Source organism: Eriocheir sinensis, chromosome 13 (genome assembly GCF_024679095.1).
Source record: "Eriocheir sinensis breed Jianghai 21 chromosome 13, ASM2467909v1, whole genome shotgun sequence".
NCBI lineage: Eukaryota > Metazoa > Arthropoda > Malacostraca > Decapoda > Varunidae > Eriocheir > Eriocheir sinensis.
Genome location: NC_066521.1, coordinates 9349075 through 9374005, shown reverse-complemented (window position 1 = coordinate 9374005; position 24931 = coordinate 9349075). Strand labels below are relative to the sequence as shown.

Here is a 24931-nt window from a genome sequence, read left to right as displayed (position 1 = left end):
TTCTCCTTCCCTTCATTTCTTTCCTCTTTGTCAGCTTCCATCGTCTTTGCTTCATCTCTTCTCTTTCCTCTTCCTCAGCTTCCATTGTCTTTGCTTCATCTCTTCTTTCCTCTTTCTCAGCTTCCATCGTCTTCCGTTCATCTCTTCTCTCTCCCTTTTCTCAGCTTCCATCTTCTTTGCTTCATCTCTTTCCTCTTTCTCAGCTTCCATCGTCTTTGCTTCATCTCTTCTTTCCTCTTCCTCAGTTTCCATCGTCTTCCGTTCATCTCTTCTCTCTCCCTTTTCTCAGCTTCCATCGTCTTCCGTTCATCTCTTCTCTTTCCTCTTCCTCAGCTTCCATCGTCTTTGCTTCATCTCTTCTTTCCTCTTCCTCAGTTTCCATCGTCTTCCGTTCATCTCTTCTCTCTCCCTTTTCTCAGCTTCCATCGTCTTCCGTTCATCTCTTCTCTTTCCTCTTCCTCAGCTTCCATCGTCTTTGCTTCATCTGTTCTCTTTCCTCTTCCTCAGTTTCCATTGTCTTCCGTTCATCTCTTCTCTCTCCCTTTTCTCAGCTTCCATCTTCTTTGCTTCATCTCTTTCCTCTTTCTCAGCTTCCATCGTCTTTGCTTCATCTCTTCTTTCCTCTTCCTCAGTTTCCATCGTCTTCCGTTCATCTCTTCTCTCTCCCTTTTCTCAGCTTCCATCGTCTTCCGTTCATCTCTTCTCTTTCCTCTTTCTCAGCTTCCATCGTCTTCCGTTCATCTCTTCTCTTTCCTCTTTTTCAGCTTCCATATTCTTCCCTTCATCTCTTCTCTTTCCTCTTTCTCAGCTTCCATCGTCTCTGCTTCATTTCTTCTCTTTCCTCTTTCTCAGCTTCCATCGTCTTCCGTTCATCTCTTCTCTTTCCTCTTCCTCAGCTTCCATCGTCTTTGCTTCATCTCTTCTTTCCTCTTCCTCAGTTTCCATCGTCTTCCGTTCATCTCTTCTCTCTCCCTTTTCTCAGCTTCCATCGTCTTCCGTTCATCTCTTCTCTTTCCTCTTCCTCAGCTTCCATCATCTTCGCATCTTCAGTGTGCGTCTTGTTGTGGTCTCCTTCTACCCCTATGTATGCCTGTGTAACCCTTTCCTTCGACACTATCTATTATTCACTCTTCTTTATGTGTCATCTTTACTTTTCTTTGGGCTCGCTTCCATTTTTCCTTTTCTTTTTTTCCACTATTTCTTATTCCAAATTCACTTCAACCTTTGTTTTTCTCTCGTCACAAACCAGACCTCTTGTTCTCTCCAATGAAGACACTTAGAAGACATATTTTATTCACTTTTCTTCATCCTTGTGTTGCTATCTCTTCGTATCCAGTATTGCTCTTTCTTTGTGATTATTATTTGCTTATTTTTCTTTTTCATTTCTATATTTTTCTTCCTCCTTGTCTTTTTCTTCTTTTCTTCCTTTTTTTTCTTCTTTCTGCTTCTTTTTCTTCTTCTTCTTCTTCTTCTTCTTCTTCTTCTTCTTCTTCTTCTTTACCCCTTATTCTTTTCTTTAGCCTTGTATAACCCTCTCCTTGAACCCATTATTTTTCATTCCTTTTTCTTTATCTTCGTGTTACTGTCTCCCTGAATCCATTATACTTCATTCACTTTTCAACTATCTTCGACAATTCCTTTATCTTCGTTCAAATCCATTTTCGACCATTATTCTTATTCTTCATTTATTTTTCAACTTTCTTCTTCAATTACCTTCGTTTAAATCCACTTTCCACCATTATTCATATTTTTCATCCACTTTTCAACTTTCTTCTTCAACCACTTTACCTTCGTTTAAATCCACTTTCCACCATTATTCATATTTTTCATCCACTTTTCAACTTTCTTCTTCAACCTCTTTACCTTTGTTTAAATCCACTTTCCACCATTATTCATATTTTTCATCCACTTTTCAACTTTCTTCTTCAACCTCTTTACCTTTGTTTAAATCCACTTTCCACCATTATTCTTATTATCCGTCCACTTTTTAAATATCATCCTCAGTCTATTTACTTTCTTTTAAATCCACTTCTAACCATTATTCTTGTTTTCATCCACTTTTCAACTTTCTTCTTCAACCTCTTTACCTTCGTTGAAATCCACTTTCCACCATTATTCTTATTATTTATCCACTCTTCATCTATTATCATCAACCCCTTTACCTCCGTTCAAATCCACTTTCAACGATTATTCTTATTTTTTTATTCACTTTTCAACTATCTCCTTCCCCTCGTTCCCTTCCTTCATTTCCACTTTCGACCACTATTCTTTGACCCACTTTTCTTCAACAAATTTTTCCAAGCCAACTTTTCCAAATCCACTTTTCTTTCTGCTCGCTTTCATTTTCTTCGTTTTTTTCTTTTTTTCGAATTTTATGCCGAATTCACTTTTTTTCCATTTTCTTTTTTCCTCCCTCCAAACCAGACGTCCTCTTCTTCTCTCCAATGAAGGTACTTGGAAGACACCACCTGCCTCCACCTGCTGGCTTTTAAGATCTCTCCTCCTCCTCTTCCTCCTCCTCCTCCTCCTCCTCCTCCTTCTGGTCCTCGTCTTTAGGTTCCTCCATTACTTCCTTTTGCTTCTCCTCCTTCCTTCGCCTCTTTATGATCATCGATATCGTTATTATTATCTTCTTTTTCTTCTTTTTCTGTCTATAATTTTCTTCCTTTTCTTCTTGTTCTTCTTGTTTTTGTTCTTTATCCTTTATCCTTTTCTCCTATTCTTATTTCTTTTCTCTCTTCTCCTTTTTCATTATCGTTATCACCGTCATTATTATTATTATTATTATTATTATTATTATTATTATTACTATTTTATTTTTTTTATTTTTTTATTTTTCCTCCTCCTCTTCCTTCTCCTTCTCTCTATCTCCATCTCCACCACCTCCTCCTCCTCCTCCTCCTCCTCCTCTTTCTCTTTCTCCTCCTCCTCCTCCTCCTCGAAAGTCCTCCTCCTCCTCTTCCTCATCCTCATCCTCTAAAGTCTTCCTCCTCCTCCTCCTCTTCTTCCAACTCTTTCAACTCCACACAAATTTACGGCCGCTAATGTTGGGTCATAAAACACTCCGCGATTGGTCCAAAGTCTTGCGTTTTCGTTCTTTGCAATCTGATTGGTCGGCGCGCCCCAGCGATTGGATTAATGGCTTTCTGATTGGCTTAGACCTTCCTGGCGTTGTCGGTGTAATGAGTCCGTGACTGGTAGGGAGCTTTCCACCTACACGATCGATAAACATATAAGAAAGTGTACTGTAATTGGATCACAGAAAGAAACAAACATACACACACAAAAGAAAAGATCATCAACACACATACACATATACACACTAAATGCAATACAACACAACACAACAGAACAACTTAAAACAACACTATCACGACACAAGAAAACACAAGGAGACTACAATATGCCAGACGGTCTACGTAAGGGTCATTCGCCAAATTCCCTTCTCGTCCTAAATGCATCTAACCTCCTTCTAAATGTTTGAACTGTGCTTTCCTCACTCTCTTCTCTCATTTCTTTCTCTTCTTTCTCCTTTTTCTTTATCTTTATTCTCCTTTCTCTTTCTCTTGCCTCGGCTACATACCTGCTTAGTTTGTTCCACTCTTCCACCACGACATGACAACACACAAAACATAACAAATAGTAAAATTAAGACTGAATATTAATAAGCGAGTAAATAGCAGGCCTCACCACGTCACTTTTCCACACAATATCTATCCACTACCCCCACCCACTCCACTCTTCACTCCACACGTCACTCCAAAATCGGCCACATGATTAAGTGGGCGGCCTGATGACAGCAGAGGGGTAGAGGAGGATGAGGAGAAGGAGGAGGAGGCGGGGGCAAGCGGGTGGAGGAGAAAGAGGAAGAGAGGACAAGGAGGAAAGATAGAGAGGAGAGCGTGGGAAACAAGAAAGATAAGAGGTGGTGAGAGAAAGAGAGTGATACGGTGGGAAGATCCGACGGGAGGGAAGTAGCAATGTGGATGAGTGGAGAGGTGGAGAGGGAAAGGTGGAGGGATGGAAGGGAGAGAGAACAGTATGGTGGAGAGGTAGAGACAGGCAGTGAGAGAGTACCAGGTGGAGGGGAGGATAGAGTTTGGGTACACGAGGAAGAGGAGGAGGAGGAGGAGGAGGAGGAGGAGGAGGAGGAGGAGGAAACTAAAATAAACGAAAAAGAAAGGGAAAAGAAAAATAAAGAAGAGGAGGAGAAGGAGGAGGAAGAGGAGAAGGAGAAGGAGGAGGAGGAAGAGGAAGAGAAGGAGGAAACTAAAATAAACGAAAAAAAAACGGGAAAAGAAAAATAAAGAAGAAGAACACAAAGGAGGAACACAAAGAAAGAACAAACAACAGCAGACCTGCTGGTCCTTACGAGGCTGTTTGTGACAAGCTACACTAACTGTCTAATCAAAGGTGGAAGATGAAGGACAGCAAAGGCGAAGGCTCCTCCCCACCCCCCCATCCCTCCAGCCAAAGCTGGCAGGAAAGGAAAAAGAACCATGCAGCATGGAAAAACTGCATGGAAATTATGTAGGAAAGAGGAAAGAACAACCATTCCTGCTACCACTAACCGGGCGATAAAAACGGACAAGGACACCAGTATTCGAAAGAACTTAACGTTATTACGACAATGAATAATATCTTAGTTGCTGGTTGGATTCAAAATACTTGTCTAATCTATTCTTGAAGGCCGTAACTGTTGTACTATCAACGACATCACAGGGAAGAGAGCTCCAAATATTAACAACTCGACTGAAGAAGAAGTGTTTAGCTTCGTACGACGAGAATCTTTTACCACTTATCTTCAAATTGTGATTTCTTCTTGTTCTATTTGATCGATCAATTGTAAAGTAATCTTCCGCATTAATATCACTGAATCCTTTAAACATTTTAAACAATTGTATTAAATCGCCACGCATTCTTCGTTTTGATAGGCTGAATAAATTTACTTCTTTAAGCCTTTGTTCATATGACAAATTTCTCAACCTAGGAATCATCTTTGTTACTCTTCGTTGAACCCGTTCCAACTTTTCTATGTCTTTTCTATAGTAGGGAGACCAAAACTGTACACAGTACTCTAGACGGGGTCGAACCAATGAATTATACAGTTTTAATATTACTTTTTCCGATTTATTATTAAAGACTCGTCCGATGAAGCCAGCCAATTTGTTTGCAGTTTTAACTACCTCTGAACAATGCTGACCGGGCTTTAAATCGCTTGATATAGTGATTCCATGATCCTTTTCTTTACTTACTGCAGAAAGTTGTTGGCCATTCATTACGTACCGAACGCGATTGTTATTTTTTCCGATGTGCAACACTTTACATTTGTCAACGTTAAATTTCATTTGCCATTGATTGCCCCAACGTGCAAGTCGATATAGATCTGATTGTAAAGTTTCTTCGTCGAGTGTCGCAGTTACTTTACTAGCAATTTTTGTGTCATCACCAAATTTTGATACTTTGCAAGTGAGAAGGAGAAGGAGGAGGAGGAAGAGGAAGAGAAGGAGGAAGCTAAAATAAACGAAAAAAAACGGGAAAAGAAAAATAAAGAAGAAGAGGAGGAGGAGGAGGAGGAGGAGGAGGAGGAGACGAAGGAGAAGGAGGAGGAGGAGGAAGAGGAAGAGGAGGAGGAAACAAAAATAAACGAAAAAAAAACGGGGAAAGGAAAATAAAGAAGAGAAGGAGGAGGAGGAGAAGTTGGAGGAGAAGATGGAAGAGGAAGAGGAGGAAACAAAAATAAACGAAAAAAAACGGGAAAAGAAAAATAAAGAAGAGGAGGAGGAGGAGGAGCATGAAAAGTCGGAGGAGAAGATGGAAGAGGAGGAGGAGGAAGAGGCGGTAGATAAGAGGAATAAAGAGGATGGATGATGATAGATGGGTTTGTGTGGTCATTCTCATACATTTTTCCTTCATTATTTTTTTCTAGGAAGCAAAAAAAATGTTGGTCTTGCCTTTCTCGCTCAATCACTTCACCTTCCTTCTTCATTTACCTGCTCAGTGATCGCCTTGCTTACGTCATCTGTGTTTTTTCCTTCTTTATTTTCTCTAGGAGGCAAAAAAGTACTGTCTCGCATTTTTCATTTCATCGTTTTATCTTCCTTATTTATCTGTTTATTGATCGTCTTGCTTCCGTCATCTATATTTTTCCCTTCTTGTTTTTCTCTATGAGGCAAAAAAGTACTGTCTCGCATTTTTCACTTCATTTCTCCTTTCCTCTTCTTTACCTGTTTATTGATCGCCTTGCTTCCGTCATCTATGTGTTTTCCTTTTTATTTTTCTCTATGAGGCAAAAAAGTATTGTCTCGCATTTTTCACTTCATTTCTCCTTTCCTCCTCTTTACCTGTTTATTGATCGCCTTGCTTTCGTCATCTTTATTTTCTTCTTTTAATTTTCTCGAGGAAGCAAAAAAAAAATGTCCTTCAATTCATCATTTCAACTTCCTTCTTTATTACCCTGAATTCCTTTCGTCATATTATTTTCTTCTTTTAATTTTCTCGAGGAAGCAAAAATAATGTCCTTTCTTTTCCACCTCATCGTTTCAACTTTCTTTTTTTATTTATCTGTCTTTCTTTCGTCGTCTTTTTTTCTTCTTTTAATTTTCTCGAGGAAGCAAAAAAAAATGTCCTTTCTTCTTCACTTCATCGTTTCAACTCCCTTCTTTATTAATCTGTCTTCCTTTCGTCATCTTTTCATCTTCTTTTAATTTTCTCGAGGAAGCAAAAAAAAATGTCCTTTCTTCTTCACTTCATCGTTTCAACTCCCTTCTTTATTTACTTGTCCTCCTTTCGTCATCTTTTTTCTTCTTTTAATTTTCTCGAGGAAGCAAAAAAAATATCCTTTCTTTTCCACCTCATCGTTTCAACTTTCTTTTTTTATTTATCTGTCTTTCTTTCGTCGTCTTTTTTTCTTCTTTTAATTTTCTCGAGGAGGCAAAAATAATGTCCTTTCTTCTCCACCTCATCGTTTCAACTTTCTTTTTTTATTTATCTGTCTTTCTTTCGTCATCTTTTTTTCTTCTTTTAATTTTCTCGAGGAGGCAAAAATAATGTCTCTCTTCACTTCATCGTTTTAACTTCCTTCTTTATTTACCTGTCTTCGTTTCATCTTTTTTTCTTCTTTTAATTTTCTCGAGGAAGCAAAAATAATGTCCTTTCTTCTTTACTTCATCGTTTCAACTCCCTTTTTTATTAATCTGTCTTCCTTTCGTCATCTTTTCATCTTCTTTTAATTTTCTCGAGGAAGCAAAAAAAAATGTCCTTCTTCGCTTCATCGTTTCAACTTCCTTCTTTATTTACCTGTCTTCCTTTCATCATATTATTTTCTTCTTTTAAATTTTTCGAGGAAGCAAAAATAATGTCCTTTCTTCTTCACTTCATCGTTTCAACTTCCTTCTTTATTTACCTGTCTTCCTTTCGTCATATTTTCATCTTCTTTTAATTTTCTCGAGGAAGCAAAAAAATGTCCTTTCTTCTTCACTTCATCGTTTCAACTTCCTTCTTTATTTACCTGTCTTCCTTTCTTCATATTATTTTCTTCTTTTAATTTTCTCGAGGAAGCAAAAAAATGTCCTTTCTTCTTTACTTCATCGTTTCAACTTCCTTCTTTATTTACCTGTCTTCCTTTCATCATATTATTTTCTTCTTTTAATTTTCTCGAGGAGGCAAAAATAATGTCTCTCTTCACTTCATCGTTTCAACTTCCTTCTTTATTTACCTGTCTTCCTTTCATCATATTATTTTCTTCTTTTAATTTTCTCGAGGAAGCAAAAAAAATGTCCTTTCTTTTCCACTTCATCATTTCACTTTTCTCGTCATTTACCGCTACATGTATTGGTCTCCTTCCTTTCGTCATCAATATTTTTTCATTTTCATCACTCAAACATTTTACCTCCCTTTCTCATTTTCCTGTTTATTCATCGTCTTGCTTTCGTCGACTTTATATTCCTTTTTTTTTTATTATTCTCTCGGAGCATAAATATAATTGGCTTCCGTCTTTTTCCCTTCATCCTTTCACCTTTCTTTTCATTTATTTATTCATTTTGACTTTCATCACGTGTATAAGAAAACGCACAAACATCCATTCAAACCTGTCGCCATAGGAACCTTGCATGACGTTCCGCATCGCTTATTAAACCTGAGCACAACATTTACTAACATTCAGACATCTTTGCCGGTAAAAGGAAAGCTTGCGACGTATCTTAGGAAACGACTCAAGAAACTTATTAGGAAACAAAACAAGAACCCTATGTGAAATATGAAGGAATTTGATATAGTTCCAGATAGGATTTGCTTGCGTTGGATAACAGAATTCGAACCAAGAGATCTTACGAAATGACTCTAAAACTTGACAAACTTTAAGAAATCCTAACTGAAAGAGGAAGAAGCATATATAGTTTTTGAGAGGACTTAACCCTCCTTTCTTGAACCTCTTGCGTTTAATAAAAAGAATCAGAACCAATATATCTTAGGAAATGACTCAACCTTGGCAAAGATTTCAAGAACTCTAAATTAAAGAAGAAGAATCGGATGCAGTTTTAGAGAGGACTTGACACTCCCGTCCGGAACCACTTGCGTTTGATAACAGAATCCAAACCAACAAATCTTATGAAACAACTCAAGCTTAACAATAACTTTCAGAAACTCTAAATGAAAAAAGAATCTGCTACTGTTTAGGGAGGACTTAATAATCCCTTCTTGAACCACTGTACTCGCTTTTAATGACAGAATCCGAACCGCTTTTGGAACACGACTTAAGCTTATGTCACAGAGCAAAGACGATGTTCCCAGCGCACCCTTAAACACCTTCATGTCATCCCGTGAACCCCCGCGAGAGGCATTGAGTCCTTCTTACAGAGTTCACGAGGTTATTTGAGGACGGGAAAGTGACACAATGCTATTTCTGTCTTGTGCTGGGGACGTACGCAATGCTGGGAGAGAGAGAGAGAGAGATAAAGTGGGGAGAAAACTGACAATGGAGGAAGAATAGAGAGGAAAGGAGAGAAAATAAGACGACAGGGAAAAAAGGAGAACAAGGAAAGATAAGTAAGGAAAGTATATGAAGGTAGAGATAGATTGAGAACACTGGTGGAGAGAATTAGAGAGATAAAATAAATGGTATATAGAGAGATGATTGCTTGCCGGAGAGACAGGACAGAGAGGGAGACTAGAGAGAGAAGTGGTGGAGAAATGGAGGAAGGAGAGAACTGAGGGAGGAAAAAGATGGCGGAAGGTGAAGGAATAGAAGTTGGTATCATAGAAAGAGTGGATAATGGAAAGTAAATTAGAAGAGAGAGAGAGAGAGAGAGAGAGAGAGAGAGAGAGAGAGATTTACATAGATTTACATAGAAAATCAGAAAACACAGACCCCATGGTCCAGACTAGGTGGCCTGTCCTTAAACCTAAGTGATTCTACATGAATCAGATGTCTCCAAAACGTTGCATTTCTACTCTAGTTAATATTAAGTTGAAGGAAGTGACGGTCGAGCTTGTTTTTAAAGGAGTCAATCGTGTTACACTGGACCACTGAAGGTGGGTGGGAGAGAGAGAGAGAGAGAGAGAGAGAGAGGTAATTAATTAGCTTTTTATCCATTGCAATAGTCTCATTCTTTTTCATTCTTGTTTATTTGTTTATTTTTTTATTCCATTTCGTCTCCACCTTCCCATTTTCTTCTTTTATATATTTTTATCATCATTCTTATCATTAACATTATCATTTCCTTTCTCTGGCTCTTCTTGTTCTTGTTCCTCTTCCTCTTCCTCTGCCTCCATCCCTCCTCCTCCTCCTCCTTCTCTGCCTCCATCCCTTCCCCTCTTTCTCTTCCTCCCCCTCCTTCTCCTCCTCCTCCTCCTCCTCCTCCTCCTGTTTTGCTGAGTATATGTATAAAGTTTTGCATCACGGAGACAGGAGTGAAGTAAATAAGTCAGGTGAGAGGATTGGCAAAGAGGATCTGAGAGTTAAGGTTCTCGGTCAGCGCGTCCAAGGAAAGATTTGTATTTCTCGCTGTTTATATTATTCATTGCATCTTTCCATCTTTTGTCTCCTCATCTTTTCTTTTCTCTTTTCTCTAATGTGTTTATCTGCTCCTTTTTATCCCTTTTATCTCTCATTGTTATCTTTTTTTTTATGGCATTCATTGAGTTTTCTTTGTTGTTGTGGTTTTTATTTATCGTCTTTTCTCAATGATATTCTTTTCTTGCTATTTTTTTATCTTTTTCTTGAGTTTTATATATATTTTTTTATAGGTTTCATTGATTTTTTTTTCACATTTATCTAGTTTCCCCTTAAGTTAGTGTTCCTTCAGTTTCCCTCTTTTTAATTAACTTTTCTTTCTTTTTTACTTTTATTTATATAGAATTTTGGTGTTGATATTACTTTCTGACAGTTGTCTTCTGTAAAGTTTGTGTTTTTTTTGTGTGTGTTTTTTTACCTATGCTCCATATCTCCTTTTTCTTTTAACTTCTGGTATTTTTAATCGGTTTCTCTGTTCACTAATTTCTCTTCTTACACATTCGCAGCTGTTCTATAGTGTTATTGTTGTTATTAATATCACTTTGTTATTATTATTTTATGTTCACTATTATGTTTATTCGTCTTTCACAACAGTTTTTACATCTCATATTCTCTTTAATTTTTCAGCGTTATTTTTCTCTTCGATAAAAAAATGTTCCTCGTCTCTCTCTCTCTCTCTCTCTCTCTCTCTCTCTCTCTCTCTCTCTCTCTCTCTCTCTCTCTCTCTCTCTCTTTCACACCTGGCATTAATACGTCCGTCAGGTGGTGTTTTCTCGCCTCAACACCGAGATGCGTGACCGGGAAATGTGATGACGTGAACACCAACTAGATTGACCTCGTATTTTTCCGTCTTTTTTTATGCGTATTTTTATTTCAGTGCAATCAGTCAGCCTAGTGGGAAATCCTCTTGCTCTTCTTCTTCTTCTTCTTCTTCTTCTTATTATTATTATTATTATTATTATTATTATTATTATTATTATTATTATTATTATTGTTATTACTGTTATTAATGTTGTTTGTTGGTGGCGTTGGGTTTTGTTTGTTGGTGTTTTTTGTAACTCCCGCAAAACAGTAATTATAACTTCGGTAATTATTCATTTCCTGTAACATGAGACTGACGCACGCACACACACACTCACACACACACGAGCGCGCGGATGAACACACACACACACACACACACACACACACACACACACACACACATCATAACAATTAGTCTATAAAAGTCAAGAACAATTTTCCTCCTCCTCCTCATATTCTTCCTCCGTCTGCTCCTCCTCCTCCTCCTCCTTACATTTCTCAACCTCCTTTATTCATCAGTTCCTCCTCATCTTTCTTCCTAATCGCTTTCTTTCTGCTTCTCCTACTGATCCTCCTCCTTCTCATTCTCCTCCTCCTTTTCCTCCTCCTCCTCCTCCTCCTTCTCCTCCTTTTCCTCCTCCTCCTCCTCGTCGTCATCCTTCTTCTCTATTCTTCTTCCTTCTTATATCATCCTTTTCGCTTCTTCTCAACGTCTTATTTTTTCCTTCTTTTCCTCTTCTTTTCATTTATCACGGCATCTTTAATTTCTCTTCCTCTTCTCAGTGCATTTTTCTCTTCTTCTCTTCCTTTTCTCCCTATTTCTTTCTCTTCTGTCCTCTGTTTTCATTTTATCCACCTCTTCCTCTCCTTCATGTATCATCCTCTATTCTCAGCATCTATTTCTTCTCTCAGTAACTTTCTTCACCTTCTCTATTTCTCTTCATCCTTCTCCCTCCCTTTTCGCTGCATACTTTCCTCCTCCTTCTTCTCCTCCTCCTCCTTCTTCTCTTCCTCGTACTGTATCATCATCATTATCATCATCTCATAGCATCCTCCTCTCATCTCTTTTCACAGTCACTTTCCCTTTCTCTATTTCTCCTTCTCCTCCTCCTCTCTCTCTTTTCATTCCATTTTGTCTTCCTCATCCTCATCCTTTTTGCCACACCATCTTCCTTTTATCTCATCTTTTCTTGCCTTTCTCTACATTTCCTTATCCATTTCCCTATTTCCACGACGTATATACTTTCCCTCTCCTCTTCATCCTCCTCATCCTCTTACGGCATCTTCATCATCCTCTTCCTTCCCTTTTCATAGCATTCTCTTTTTACTTTCTCTCCACAGTAACTTCATTATTATTATCATCATCTTATCCTCTCCTCACAACATTCTTCTCCTCTTCCTCCTTCTCTCACAGCATCATTATAATCCTCCTCCTTTTCTCACAACATTCTCCTCTTCCTCCTTCTTACAGCATCATCCTCCTTTTCCTTCGCCTCTCACAGCCTCCTCCTCTCCTTCTCCCACAGTTCAGGAATCTGGAGAAGCAGCGACTCGGCAAAATCACCATCTTCAAGGAACACGGCTTCGATATGTCGGAACACAATATTGCTGACCTGGGGTTCGAGTTCACCCTCTCGGACAAGGTGAGTGAGTCCTCAGGGTGCCGCGGCGTGTGGAAGTGGGCAGGTGTGGGGGCGTGGGTGGGTGTGGGTGTGTAGTTGAGTGTGTGGGTGTGGGTGTTTGGTTGAGTGTGAGGTGTGGGGGCGAGTGTGGAAGTGATGTCGTTTGGGTGAGTTGGTGGTTGTGTATGAAAGGTGGTGTCCATGTGTCAGACTAGTGGTTGTGTGGTTGTGGGTGAGGGTGTGGGTGGGTGGTGGGTGCTTGTGAATGTTGGTGTGTGTGTGTGGGGAGGGGGGGGGGGTCGGGGTGTCTGTGGGATGGGGTAAGTGTGTGTTTCTGTGGGTTGGTGTGAATTTGCCCAGCTGGTTGGGTATGGGCGTCGGTGTCGGTGTAGGTGTGGGTGGGTGTTGGTAAGGGTGGGTACAGATGGGAGTTGTGTGTGGGTAGGAAGGTGGAGAGAGTTAAGTGAAGGGTGTTTTGGGGTGTTGTTGTGGTTCTCTCAGGTTGGTGTGTGGATGCATGTGTGTAAGATGGGAGGGCCAGGTGTGTGTGGATACGTGGATATGTCAGGCGAGTTGAGTGTGAGGTTGGTATTCTTAGACAGTTCCGACTATCACATCAACTATTTCCAAAGGCCAAAAATGAAATCAGTTGGGTTTTAATGAGTGTTTTTGCAGGTTCATGCCACAGAAGAAGGGTCAAACTACCACTAGGGTCAATAAATTACCCCTAGAAATGCCCGAAACTCCTACGAAAGCCTTGTCAAATATGTGTGCTGGGGCGCCGGAGTGTTTAAGAATACGGCCCTGAGTCCTAATCTTCTAATTATTTCTTCCTTTTGTCATTATACCGTAAAAGAAAAACAAGATAGCACGCCACCTTTCCCCCTCCACCTTTCCACCTTGGCCAATCACGCTATTGTTCCCCTCACCTGCCGCCCTCCGTCACAGGTGGTGCGGGACCAGTTCGTGCTCGAGATGGTCAGTCAGCGGGACGGCTTCAAGTCCCGTCTCGGCAGCGGCTCTCAGAACTTCGAGTGCAACGGCCACTTCGACTTTGCGGAGCTGCTGTCACTACGAGACGACACCGCGACCATTATCAAGGTGAGGAAGGTGTGCTAGTGAGCCAGGTGTGGGTCAAGGCAGGTATTAAGTCATTCCAGGTATCTACGGATAAAGGATAAGGCAAAATTGAAGGTGGAAAGGATAAGGATTTGGTGGTACTTGACTTTGAGGGATTAGGAAAGGAAGGTGTGCTAGCGAGCCAGGTATAAGTTATCCAGAGGTAAGTTAGATCAGACATAAGTCAAGCGATGTATAAGTCCGGTTTGGTGTGTAGTATGTGTAGAGTATGAGACGAAATTGGTGAAATAGATAAGGTTTTGATGACACTGTGAGGGGTGAGCAAAGGCAAGACAGGTGTAACAAAAGCCAGGCATAAGTTAAGACAGGTATGAAGGGAAAGAGTTAGGCTGAGGTGTATAGCGTAAAGGATTAGGTAAAATATGTGATAAAGATGCGGATTTGGTAGTATTAGACGGGAGAGTAATAAGTGAGATAGGTGTAGGTAAAAGCAGGTATTAGTTCAGCCAGGTGTTAAGTGATGTGTTAGGCTGAGATGTATAGTGTAATGTGTGAGTTAAACTCGGTAAAAAAAAAAAAAAGGAGATTATAGCGTACTGCAAGGAAAGCGCATAAGTTAGACCGGTGTATCAAAAGCCATGTATAAATTAACCCAGGTATAAATTAAGTCAAACATAAAAGAATGGGGTGAAACTGAGGTTAGACAAGGGTGAATATGAAAGGGTTGAGGTGTTGATGCTGTGAGTGAAGAAAAGGCAAACTAGATATATTTTCAGTCCATTGTAAGTTAATCCAGGTTAATGACTGAGCTCGGGCGTCGTTTACCTTCATAGTTACATATTACCAAACGTTTCGGGGCTTACACACCTGCATTTAATAACACCTCATGCAGACCAAGCTTATACCACAATTTACACCACACTCAGCAACACCACACACCATATTACTTAGTCACAGCCACAGCCACACCAAACCACACACCACTCAGCCACGGCACACAACATAACAAGGCTTTTCTTAGGTGTTGCATATAGCGCCGGTAGGCTCTCTTTGGGGGCTTCTTGGTCGACCTCAGCCCGTTAGTGGCGCAGGTGAAGCTTAGTCATAGTGGCTGCCGTGGTGTATGCCTCTTGCCTGGCCCATGCTGCCCCGCGGTGCTTCTCTTGACCGAAGTCACTGAAGTTAGGATTGAGGATCTCGGAAACAGGAATACGAAAATCATTCATGAGAACTCGAGTAATCTCTTCTGTGGCTTTGGAAATGTTTGTTGTGAGAGCCAAAAGCTACTGAGAATGTGCCTTAGTGAATCTTCCCTTCTTTTTTATAACCGCATCCGTCTGAATATAGTAAATAGTACCCATAGCGCTCATAGCCACCCGCCCAGCCTCCCCTGCCTTGCCTCTATGTGGGTTTGCCTTTGTAGCGGGTCCCGAAACTCGAGGCAGGGCCGTTCCTGTGTTCCGGGAGGCTCATCCTGTTCGGTGTCCTTTTGTGCTCCCAGGTCCGGCTCTAATCCTGACAGGTGAAAAGAGAGAGACGTACACAGGAATGCAGGTGAAAAACAGGTGAACGTCCTCATTATCCCGCCTGCTACATCAAAGAGTAGGACGACGGGGGAAAGCAGTGCAAAGAAAGATAGAGAAAAATAAGTGAAATTGCGAAAATGGACACGTAAACAGGAGAAACTTCATTATAGTGTTTTGAATTGTGAGTTTTAAGATTTTTAGGACACGGGAACGAACGTAACTTAGGATTAAAGGGAAAAAAACAATGATGAGAGAGAGAGAGAGAGAGAGAGAGAGAGAGAGAGAAGGGTTATAGTGCCTTGTCAAAACCAGACGGCGGGTGAATTAAGCCTCCTCATCGGCGGCATCAGTTAACACACACACACACACACACACACACACACACATGGAGATACGTATAGAATGGTAAGAAATATAGGAACAGCATTCCACTACATGGATAAAGATATGATGAAAAAGATGATTTCCACTATAATTAGACCAAAGCTGAAATATCCGAAAACTGTGTGGTCTCCCCATAAGAAGAAACACGTGAAAAAACTAGAAAGAATACAAAGGATGGCAACAAAAATGATTCCAGAACTAGAGGGATTGTCGTATGAAGAAAGGTTAAAGGAAATGGACCTGCCAACATTGGAACAAAGAAGAAAAGGGGAGACCTAATATTAATTTACAAATTGTGGAATAGAATGGAAGAAGTTGATAACGAGGAGTTGCTAGAAAGAGAAGTAAGAAACACCAGAAACACACGAGGACACAGTAAAAAAATTGAGAAAAGGAAGATGTTTGAGAGACATAAAAAAAAATTGAGAAAAGGAAGATGTTTGAGAGATATAAAAAAATATAGCTTCCCGCAAAGAAACAGAAATTTGGAACAGACTAAGTGAGGATGTAGTAACGGCGAAGCGTGTGCACAACTTTAAGGAAAAGCTGGACAAGTACAAATTTGGAGACGGGCCCACACGAGCGTAAGCCCAGGCCCTGTAAAACTACAACTAGGTAAACACACACACACACACACACACACACACACACACACACACACTCTATTCATCTGTCTATCTATCTATCTATATATCTATCAATATATTAGTTTATATAGAGGCTGCTGCTGACTCCCTGGAGGCGGAGGAGGAGGAGGAGGAGGAAACATGGAAACATGGAAATGCAGGCAACAGAAAGCCTATTAGCTCATTATGAGGTCGCCCGCTTTGGTGATTTAATCTGCTCGACAGCCACTTGGGGCTTGAGGAGCAGATGAAAGCACCTTGGTATTGAGGAGCAGATGAAAGCACCTCGTTATTCAGTTTACTCCCGACGCAGCGAAATGACTGTCGATTCTATATTTGAAGGAGTTGATGGTATTCGCATTTACTATTTATGAGGGAAGATTGTTCCAGTGGCGGATGACTCGGTTTAAAAAGAAACTCCTTCCAATATCAGTGTTACTTCGACTCGACTGAATGGGTAAACCGTTATTCCTAGTTCTTGAGTTGGTTTGCAGTTCAAAGAATTTGGAGTAATCAACGTTAGTGAACTTTTCAGGTACTTGAAGACTTGAATCATATTCCCTCGTAGGCGTCTTTTCTTCAATGTAAAGAAATTGAGAGCCGTACCAAGAGTCACGAAGGTTTAGCGACGAAGATCGAAGCGAAGGACGGTGCGCACCTATAGTCACTAGCATTTTTGGAACGAAGGTCTGCGGGAGAGACGAAGGGAAGGCAAGGTCTACCCCGTGTCTTCCCTCAGACCTTCGAGAAAAAATGTTTATTTTCCAAATTTGGCGTGGCAAATAGTTGCGGCTCAGTTAAAACAACCTGAGAAAATATTTTCCCTAATTGGAAAGTCGTATTTTATAGTTGCAGCGAATATGTTTGTCTTGTTTACAACAACAGCACGCGCCTTCAAAGCACAGAGAAACCAGCCAGGCGGGAACCTTCGTGGCTCACATTCTCCAACGATCTGTGGTTTTTCAAATTCTTTCTCATTTCAGTTAAGACATCTGGCTCTGCAAGTGCAAACAAAGTATATCTTAATAATTTACTGCATGTAAATAACGATCAATAATGGGAAAAAAACATGAAATAATAAATAATAACTGTTGAATGCGATGCTAGGCTATTTCGAATATTAGGCTACCCATGTTATTTATACATGCAACATCAAAATTCCTTATGTATAGACACTTGCAGAGTCGTATGTCACTTTATATCCCTTACTGAGAAGAAATATGAGTATCTGAAAGGCTATAGATCGTTCGAGTATGATCAAACTATACTGTTTGACATACATGTTGTTTCTTCGTGTCCTTGTATGGTATATTATCGATGAAAATCTTCTGTTTGCGGTTCATATACGATGGTTTGAGGATTTTTTGTACACACAAACATTCAAATAATCTTCAAGCAATCACAAACTCACAATGCGCAGGTGCCACATCTACGTTCACGAGTGGACAGACGGAATGAAACTGACAATATTATGGCTGTAATAGCACCATGGAGGTATTATACCTTCACGAATAGCACTGTGTGTTTGTATGTGTGTGCGTGCATTAGATCTGGTAGGTGAAAAGAAGGCTGCAGTGTGTGTACGTGCATTTACCTTCCCGAGCGACTTGTGGTAAGGATTGAAGGCACGGTCTGAGGCCGTGCCTACATTGTCGAAGGGAAGATACGCGGCTCGACCTTCATGACTCTTGGTACGGGCCTGAGTCTCTTGAGTCGTTCCTCGTACGGTTGAGCCCTTAAGGTTGGAATCATCTTCGTGGCGCGTCGTTGAATCCCTTCCAGTAAATCAATGTCCTTTCTGTAATTAGGAGACCAGAACTGTACTGCATACTCGAGGTGCGGTCTTACCATGGAATTATACAAGGATAGCATCACGTCTGGCGTTTTACACTCGAAGTTCCTCGCTATGAACCCGAGCATAGTGTTGGCTTTGTTATATGTTTTTTACAGTGATTCGCGTGTTTCAGGTCATTTCTGATAGTGACTCCAAGATCCTTTTCCTCCTGCATCGCCTGCAGAGGTTTCCCATTCATGATGTATGTGTGGTTACTATTTTGGGACCCAATGTGCATGACTTTGCATTTGTCAACATTAAAGGACATTTGCCATTTTTCCGACCATTCGATAATGTGATTGAGGTCTTTCTGAATGATTACGCAGTCGGTCTTTGTGAGGGCCTTTCCACCCACCTTGGTGTCATCAGCAAATTTCGATATTGTGGATTTCAGTCCTGATTCTAGGTCATTGATATATATGATAAAGAGAATGGGTCCCAGCACTGACCCTTGAGGCACTCCACTTGTGACTGGAAGACAATCGGAAGGCTGTCCGTTGAGTAGCACTCGTTGTTTTCTGCCGGTGAGCCAATCTCTTATCCACGCGATCAGATTGGCTCCAATGCCCGCCGAGTGCAGTTTCTTAAGGAGTCGCTCGTGCGGTATCTTGTCGGAGGCTTTCTGAAAGTCCAGGTATATAACATCACTGGGGATGTGGGCATCCCAGTTCTTATATATACCTTGGAAGAAGTCTAATAAATTCGTTAGGCAGGAGCGCTTGTTTCTGAAGCCATGCTGGGTGTCGGAGATTATATTATTGTCTTCTAGAAACTTAACAAGTTTGTCTCTAATAATCTTTTCGAGTATTTTTCCTGCCACTGATGTCAAACTTATGGGCCTGTAGTCTCTTTTTTTTTTAAATCGGTATTACGTTCGCCATCTTCCAGTCTTCCGGAACCTTGTTCAGTTGAACTGACCGGTTGAATATGTTAGTGAGTGGCTGAAGCATTTGTTGTTCAAGCTCTTTTAATAACCGCGGGGACAAACTGTCGGGTCCCGTTGACTTGTGTGTGTCGAGTTTGTCTAAATACTTTTTCACTTCTTGGTCGCATATTGAATCAATATCCAGGGGCATGATCCCCTTCGGCGGGAATGGTTTCAATGTCCTCGACTGTGAATACGGATGCGAAGTTACTGTTGAGGATTCTGGCCATCTGTTTACTGTCCTGAGTTACAGATCCAGTCTCGTCTGTCAGGGAACCAATATTGGATTTTACTTTCTTTTTCGATCTGATGTATGTGAAGAATTTTTTGGAGTTGGTCTTGATGTCGCGCGCTATTTGTTGCGTTTACTACTCCGAATAAGGGTGCGACAAGCTCTGAGGCTGGTGTGGTACTGTGTACGGGCTTTGGCCGTGTCATTCTCTTTCATTAGGTTATAATTCCTTTTTTTTTAAGTTTACTGCCCTTTTTATTTCTCTGGTCATCCACGGTGGATCTACGGCACCATTTACTCGCCTGGGTTTCGTAAGCACTGTAGCCTTCTCTACCCCCAAAAGCTTATCTTTGAAGTCGTTCCACACGTTGTCGATTGTATTGTCGGTGAGGTTAAGTTGGTCCCAGGTCGCAGGGGGAAGCAGCTCACGGGCTAGGTTGAAATTTGCTTTTTTGTAGTCTGGTATCACTGACGGATTGTCTACGAGTTTGTGACTTATGTTGACATTAAAACGGATTAAGTGGTGATCTCAACCAATTTTCTCACCAAGCAGATTATTTTCTCTTGTCGGTTGAGTTACAACTTGAGTGAGAAACGAATCCTCTACCATTTCTATAAGCCTGTTACCCTCTTGATCTCCAGTCAAATATCCCCAGTCAATGTTAGGGCAATTAAAGTCCCCAATTATTATTGCTTCTTTGTTTTGTGCTAGAGAGTGAAGCTCTTGGTATAGGGCAGGAGGAGGGCAGGAGGAGGAGGAGGAGGAGGAGAAAGAAGAAGAAAACGAGGGAAAGGAGGACAAGAAAGAAAGATGAGAAGGAAGTGGAGGAAGAAGATAACAAGAAGAAAGAATGAAAAAATGGAGGAAAAGGAGATGGACGAGACTGTATATAAAAGATGCTGGTGAAGGAAGTAAGAAATGGAGAAGGAGGAGGAGGAGAAGTAGGAGGAGGGGGATGGGGGGCTCTTCGTCCGGGCCAGGTCACCCACAATGCAAAGGAACAAAAGCTTTTCTCTGTATATTTTTCTTTCCTTCTGTTCCCTCCCCCCCTCCCTCTCTCTCTCTCTCTCTCTCTCTCTCTCTCTCTCTCTCTCTCTCTCTCTTAACGTTCTGCTTTCACTTTTTTCTTTCTTTTTTTCTTACATTTGCACGAAGATTTTGTTGACCAAAGAGTCCAAACGACCGTGGCAAGTAAGGAGGAGGAGGAGGAAGAGGAAGAGGAGGAGGAGGAGGAGGAGGAGGAGGAGGAGGAGGAGGACGTAAGAGGAGATGGCTGGGAAAGAAAAAAAAAAGTAAAGTAAGATTAAGAATGAGAAGGAAAACGAAAATAAGGAAAATGAAGAGAAAGAAGAGGAGAAGGAAGAAGTTAAAATATGAACGATAGACAAAGGGACAAAAAATGAGGAAGAAAGAGGAGAACAGGAAGGAAGGAGAAGATTAAGGAAGGAGTCGACGAAGAAGAAGAGATAAAAAATGTCAACATGCAGTATAAAAAGGGGGAGGAGAAAGAAGAAAAAGAAGAAGTAGAAGAAGACGGAGGAGGAAGAGAAAGAGAAGGAGAAGGAGAAAGAGGAAGAGGACGAGGACGAGGACGAGAAAAGGATGATGAACATAGAGGAGGAAGAGGAGATGGAGGAAGAAGAGTAAATCTAAAAGGAGGAAAGAAGAGGCGAAGCGGAAGAAGATAAAGACAAAACGATAATGAAAAGAAAAGTAAGAGGAAAGAGGAGGAAAAGCTGGGGGAGGAGAAAATGGAAAGGAAGAGAAGAAAGAAAAGGGAAGAAGAGGGAGAAGGAGGAAATGAGGAAGGAGATGGAGAGGATGAAGTGGAACTGAAGGGAAAGGAGAAAAAAAGAGAGAAGTAGGTGGAAAAGAAAAAGAGGAGGAGATAATAGTAGTAGTAGTTGGAGGAGGAGGAGGAAGAAGAGGAAAGAAGGATGTAAGAAGTGGAAGTTAAGAAGGCAAAGTAAGACAAGAGTTTTGGTGGAGATGGCGGTGGAGGAGGAGAAGGAAGAAGAGGAAGAAGAGAGTGAGGAGGAGGAGGAGGAGGAGGACGAGGTGGATACACGTCATCAGCTTGAAACAATTAGCTTATTTTTCAAAGTGAATTTTAAATGAGTGTTTTGCTCTCGGAATTCATCAAAGTGCAACCGTTTCATTTTTCTCTCCTTTTTTTTCCTTTTATTTCTCTCTTATTTTCTCGTCCCGGATTTTCCTCTGAAAGCGCTTGTACCTTTTTCTCCGTGTTTGCTTTGGCTGTGTGTGTGGAAATGTGTTTATGTATGTATGTATGCGTGTGTGTGTGTGTGTGTGTGTGTGTGTGTGTGTGTGTGTGTGTGTGTGTGTGTGTGTGTGTGTGTGTGTGTGTGTGTGTGTGTGTGTGTTTTCTGGTATGATGACAGGCCTGACAAAGAGAGTGGAGGAGGAAGAGGTAGAGAGAGAAATAGAAAGAAAGAAAGAAAGAAAGAATTAAAATGATTGCTACGTTTCACCTTCGTTGTTTTACTTGTTACATTATTATTATTATTATTATTATTATTATTATTATTATTATTATTATTATTATTATTATTATTATTATTATTATTATCATCATTTTCATTTACTTTATTTTCCTCCTCTTGAAAAAAAACCGATCCATCTTTTCTTGTTTCCCCTTTTTTATGCCGTTTTTTATTCCTTCATTCTTTTTCCTTTTCCTTTTCCTTCATTTTTGCCTGTACTTCTTCTTCGCCCTTCACCCCAATCTTCGTTTTTGTCTTTATCTCTTTTTCTTTGCTTTGTATTTCTATATTTAAACATTTTCACCTGTTTTTTTTTTTTTTTACCATATCTTCAATCATTTCTATCTAGAATCACCGCCGTCTTTTCCCTTAATATCTTGCCTTTTTTTTCCTTCGATAACTTGAGTCTTTTCGTTTATGTTCTAATTTTCCAGATCTTAACGTTTTTTTACCTATTTTTACCATTTCTTCATTCAGTCATATTTGGTCAACCTCATCCCCTTTGCCTTTCACGTCTTGCTTTTTCTCATATTATTTTTCCCCTTTTCTATCCTCTATTATCTCTATCTACCTATTTTTACGTTTTCATTATTCTTCACATCTGGTCAGCATCGCCGCCCTCTCTTCCTTTCATATATATTTTTTTTGTCCCTCGATAACGTCCCCTTTTTAACCCTTTCTTTATTCTTCATCTATAGCCAGCATCAGCGTCCTCCTTTCCTTTCATGTCCTGCTCTTTCCCTCCTTTAATGCCGTCTATGTGTTTATTATCCATCTCGACCTTTTTCTTCACCTATTTTTAATTTCTTTTCATCATTCGTCATCTTTAGTCAGCATCTAACTTTCATATCTTCCTTTTGTGTCCCTCGGTAGCGTGCGTCCCTTCCTTTATCTGTTTATTATCGTCTACGTGTTTATTATCCGTCTCGACCTTTTTCTTCACCTATTTTTAACTTCTTTTCATCATTTATCATCTTTAGTCAGCCTCACCGCTCTCTCTTCCTTTCATATCCTCCCTTTGTGTCCCTCGGTAGCGTGAGTCCCTTCCTTTATCTGTTTATTATCGTGTCGTGCAATATACGGTCAGTTCACGGCGTCGCTTAGTGGGTCATTCCATAGATACGGAGATATGCGGACGAGGCGGCGCTCCCTGTCCCTCCATATCCCGCCCAGCCTTAACTCTTCTCCGATATTCTCTCCCCCTGCCAATGTCTGCTGAATCACCCTTCCTTCCTTCTCTCCTTTCCTCCTTTCTCTCACTTCTCTCTCCCTTGTCCATTCAATTCTTCTCTTTCCTACCTGTTCCTCCCCTCTCTCATGTATTCTCTTCTGCCCTTTCTCTCCTTTCCCTCGATATTTTCCTTTTTTCTTTTCTTTTTCCTTTTTTCTTCTTTCCTTTCTTCCCTCCTTTTCCGTCTCTGTCTACTTCCCCTTTTCCTTCCATCTCATTGTTCATTTCTTCTCTACCTTCCTCCTTTCCTGTTCCTTCTTTCCTACCCTCTTTTTTTCTTGTCTGTCCTTCTCTCCCTTTCCTCTCTGTCTCCTCTCAGTCCTTCCTTTCTTTTCCTTCCCTTCCTTTCCCTCCGTCATCCCTTTCGAAATTTCCTCCCACTCCTTTTCCTTTCTCCTTTCCTTACTCTTTTACTTCCCTTCCTCTTTGATTTTACCGTATCTCCCTCTCTTCCCTTCCCTTCTTCCACTCCCATCCCAAAATCATCCCTTCCTAACATTCCATCCCTTTCCTCCTTCCTTTACTCTCTTCCTTCCCTCATTTTCCTCTCTCCTCCCTTTCCCCTTTCCTTCTCTTCCTATACTCAAGAGATTCCCTTACCAACCCTTCTCTTTCTTCTTCCTTCCCTTCTTCCCTCATTTTCCCGTGCCCTCTCTGCCCTTCCCTTTCCTTCCCTTCTAGCATCCCTTCCCAACAAATGCTCTCCTATTTCCCGATCTCCAGTTTATCTCGGCCGGTGATGCATGTTCGCCCGTCCATCGTGCCTTTTTAGATAACCGCACGCCGTCACTCTCCCTCACATCCCAGCTGCCTCACCTCTCCCCACTCGGTCAAGGCTCCACGCTGCCCGGACCCTCTGTTGCCCCTCCCACGGCCAGGCCAGCAGGGCGAGGCGGTGAGCGATGTGGCTGACTAGGCGGGATGCTGTGTGGCTGTTTGTGAGGCGACTTTTTCGAGCACGTTGAAAAGCCCACACAAACCATAATGGAAACTAACCTCACAAATCAAAATAGAACCGAACCAGAATAGAATCTCAGAGGAATACATCATCGTTTTATATTACAACTTCAGCTCCTATGCTCAAACAATTCGGGGCTTACACACCACATTGGGTAAGGCTTTCGCAGACGTTGCTGTGGGCCTTTCCATGGATAGTTTTATGAGCCTCGTGATAGTCTGAGAAGGCGTGAGGAGATTGAGGCACATATTCTCAAAACTTTCGGGGCTTACACACCCACTTTTGGTAAGGCATTCGTATAGGCTGTTGTGGGCATTTGCATGGATACTGTCATGATCCTGGTGGCAGTTTGACGAAGCTTCTGTACCATGAACGTGAAATTGCACTGCTGAGAACGCGATTAATCTTCTCCTCGGCCTTTGTATATTGTTGATGCGAGAGGAGGAAGCGTGAGAATACCGACCTCTCAAGTCCATATGCTCAAACATTTCAGGGCTAACACACCGCATTGGATAAGGCTTTCGTAGAGGTTGTTGCAGGTGTTTCCATGGGTAGTTTCATAAGCCTAGTTCCGATACCCTACGCCCCTGTCCACCCAGCAGCGAATGGGTACCAGGTATTCATCAGGGGTTGTGTCCTGTCTCCTGGGATCTGTTCTCTTCTCCTATAATTCCTTCCCCTTCTATCTCTCTCCGGCATATGACCACAGATGTTGCGCCGACTAAACGAAACTTTCCAACTTTTCTCTTAAGCCTAGCGATAGTTTGACAAGATTTCTGCTGTATCTTGAAGGTGAAAGCTGTCTTGAAAATTCGATTAATCTCCTTTTGTGGCCTTTGAAAATATTTGTTATAAGAATATTTGTTATGAGTGTTATTCTGGTAATGAAGGAGGAGGAAGCAGGGAGTGGAGAAGATAGTTAAAGGAAGCAGAAGGGGAAAGGGAGAGAAGAGATGACTAGGAAAGATTGGTAAGGGAGAAGAGGAGAGTGATGGAGGCTGGTATATAAGTGTGATTGTAGGGGGGGAAAGGGGAACTATGGAAGACGGTGATAGGTAAAGGGGAAGGAGAAAGCGGGAAGGTAGGGTTAGGGAAAGAGTGAAGAGGGAAGAGAGAAGAGTGAAAGAGAGAGGGAAAGGGTGAAGAGTGAGAAATGGAGGTTATAGAGAAGAGCTGGATAATGAAGAGGTTA

At 41.1% G+C, this 24931-nt stretch overlaps 1 protein-coding gene across 2 annotated transcripts in view; it reads left to right on the top strand.

The window, feature by feature from the left end:
• The window catches only part of LOC126997949 (uncharacterized), a 155839-nt gene that overhangs the window by 81280 nt on the left and 49628 nt on the right, over positions 1-24931 (top strand). For both annotated transcript variants that reach the window (XM_050859205.1, XM_050859206.1), the window contains exons 7-8: positions 12343-12459; positions 13387-13539. In XM_050859205.1, the coding sequence (XP_050715162.1) occupies positions 12343-12459; positions 13387-13539 (270 nt within the window). The remainder of the gene's footprint in view (positions 1-12342; positions 12460-13386; positions 13540-24931) is intronic.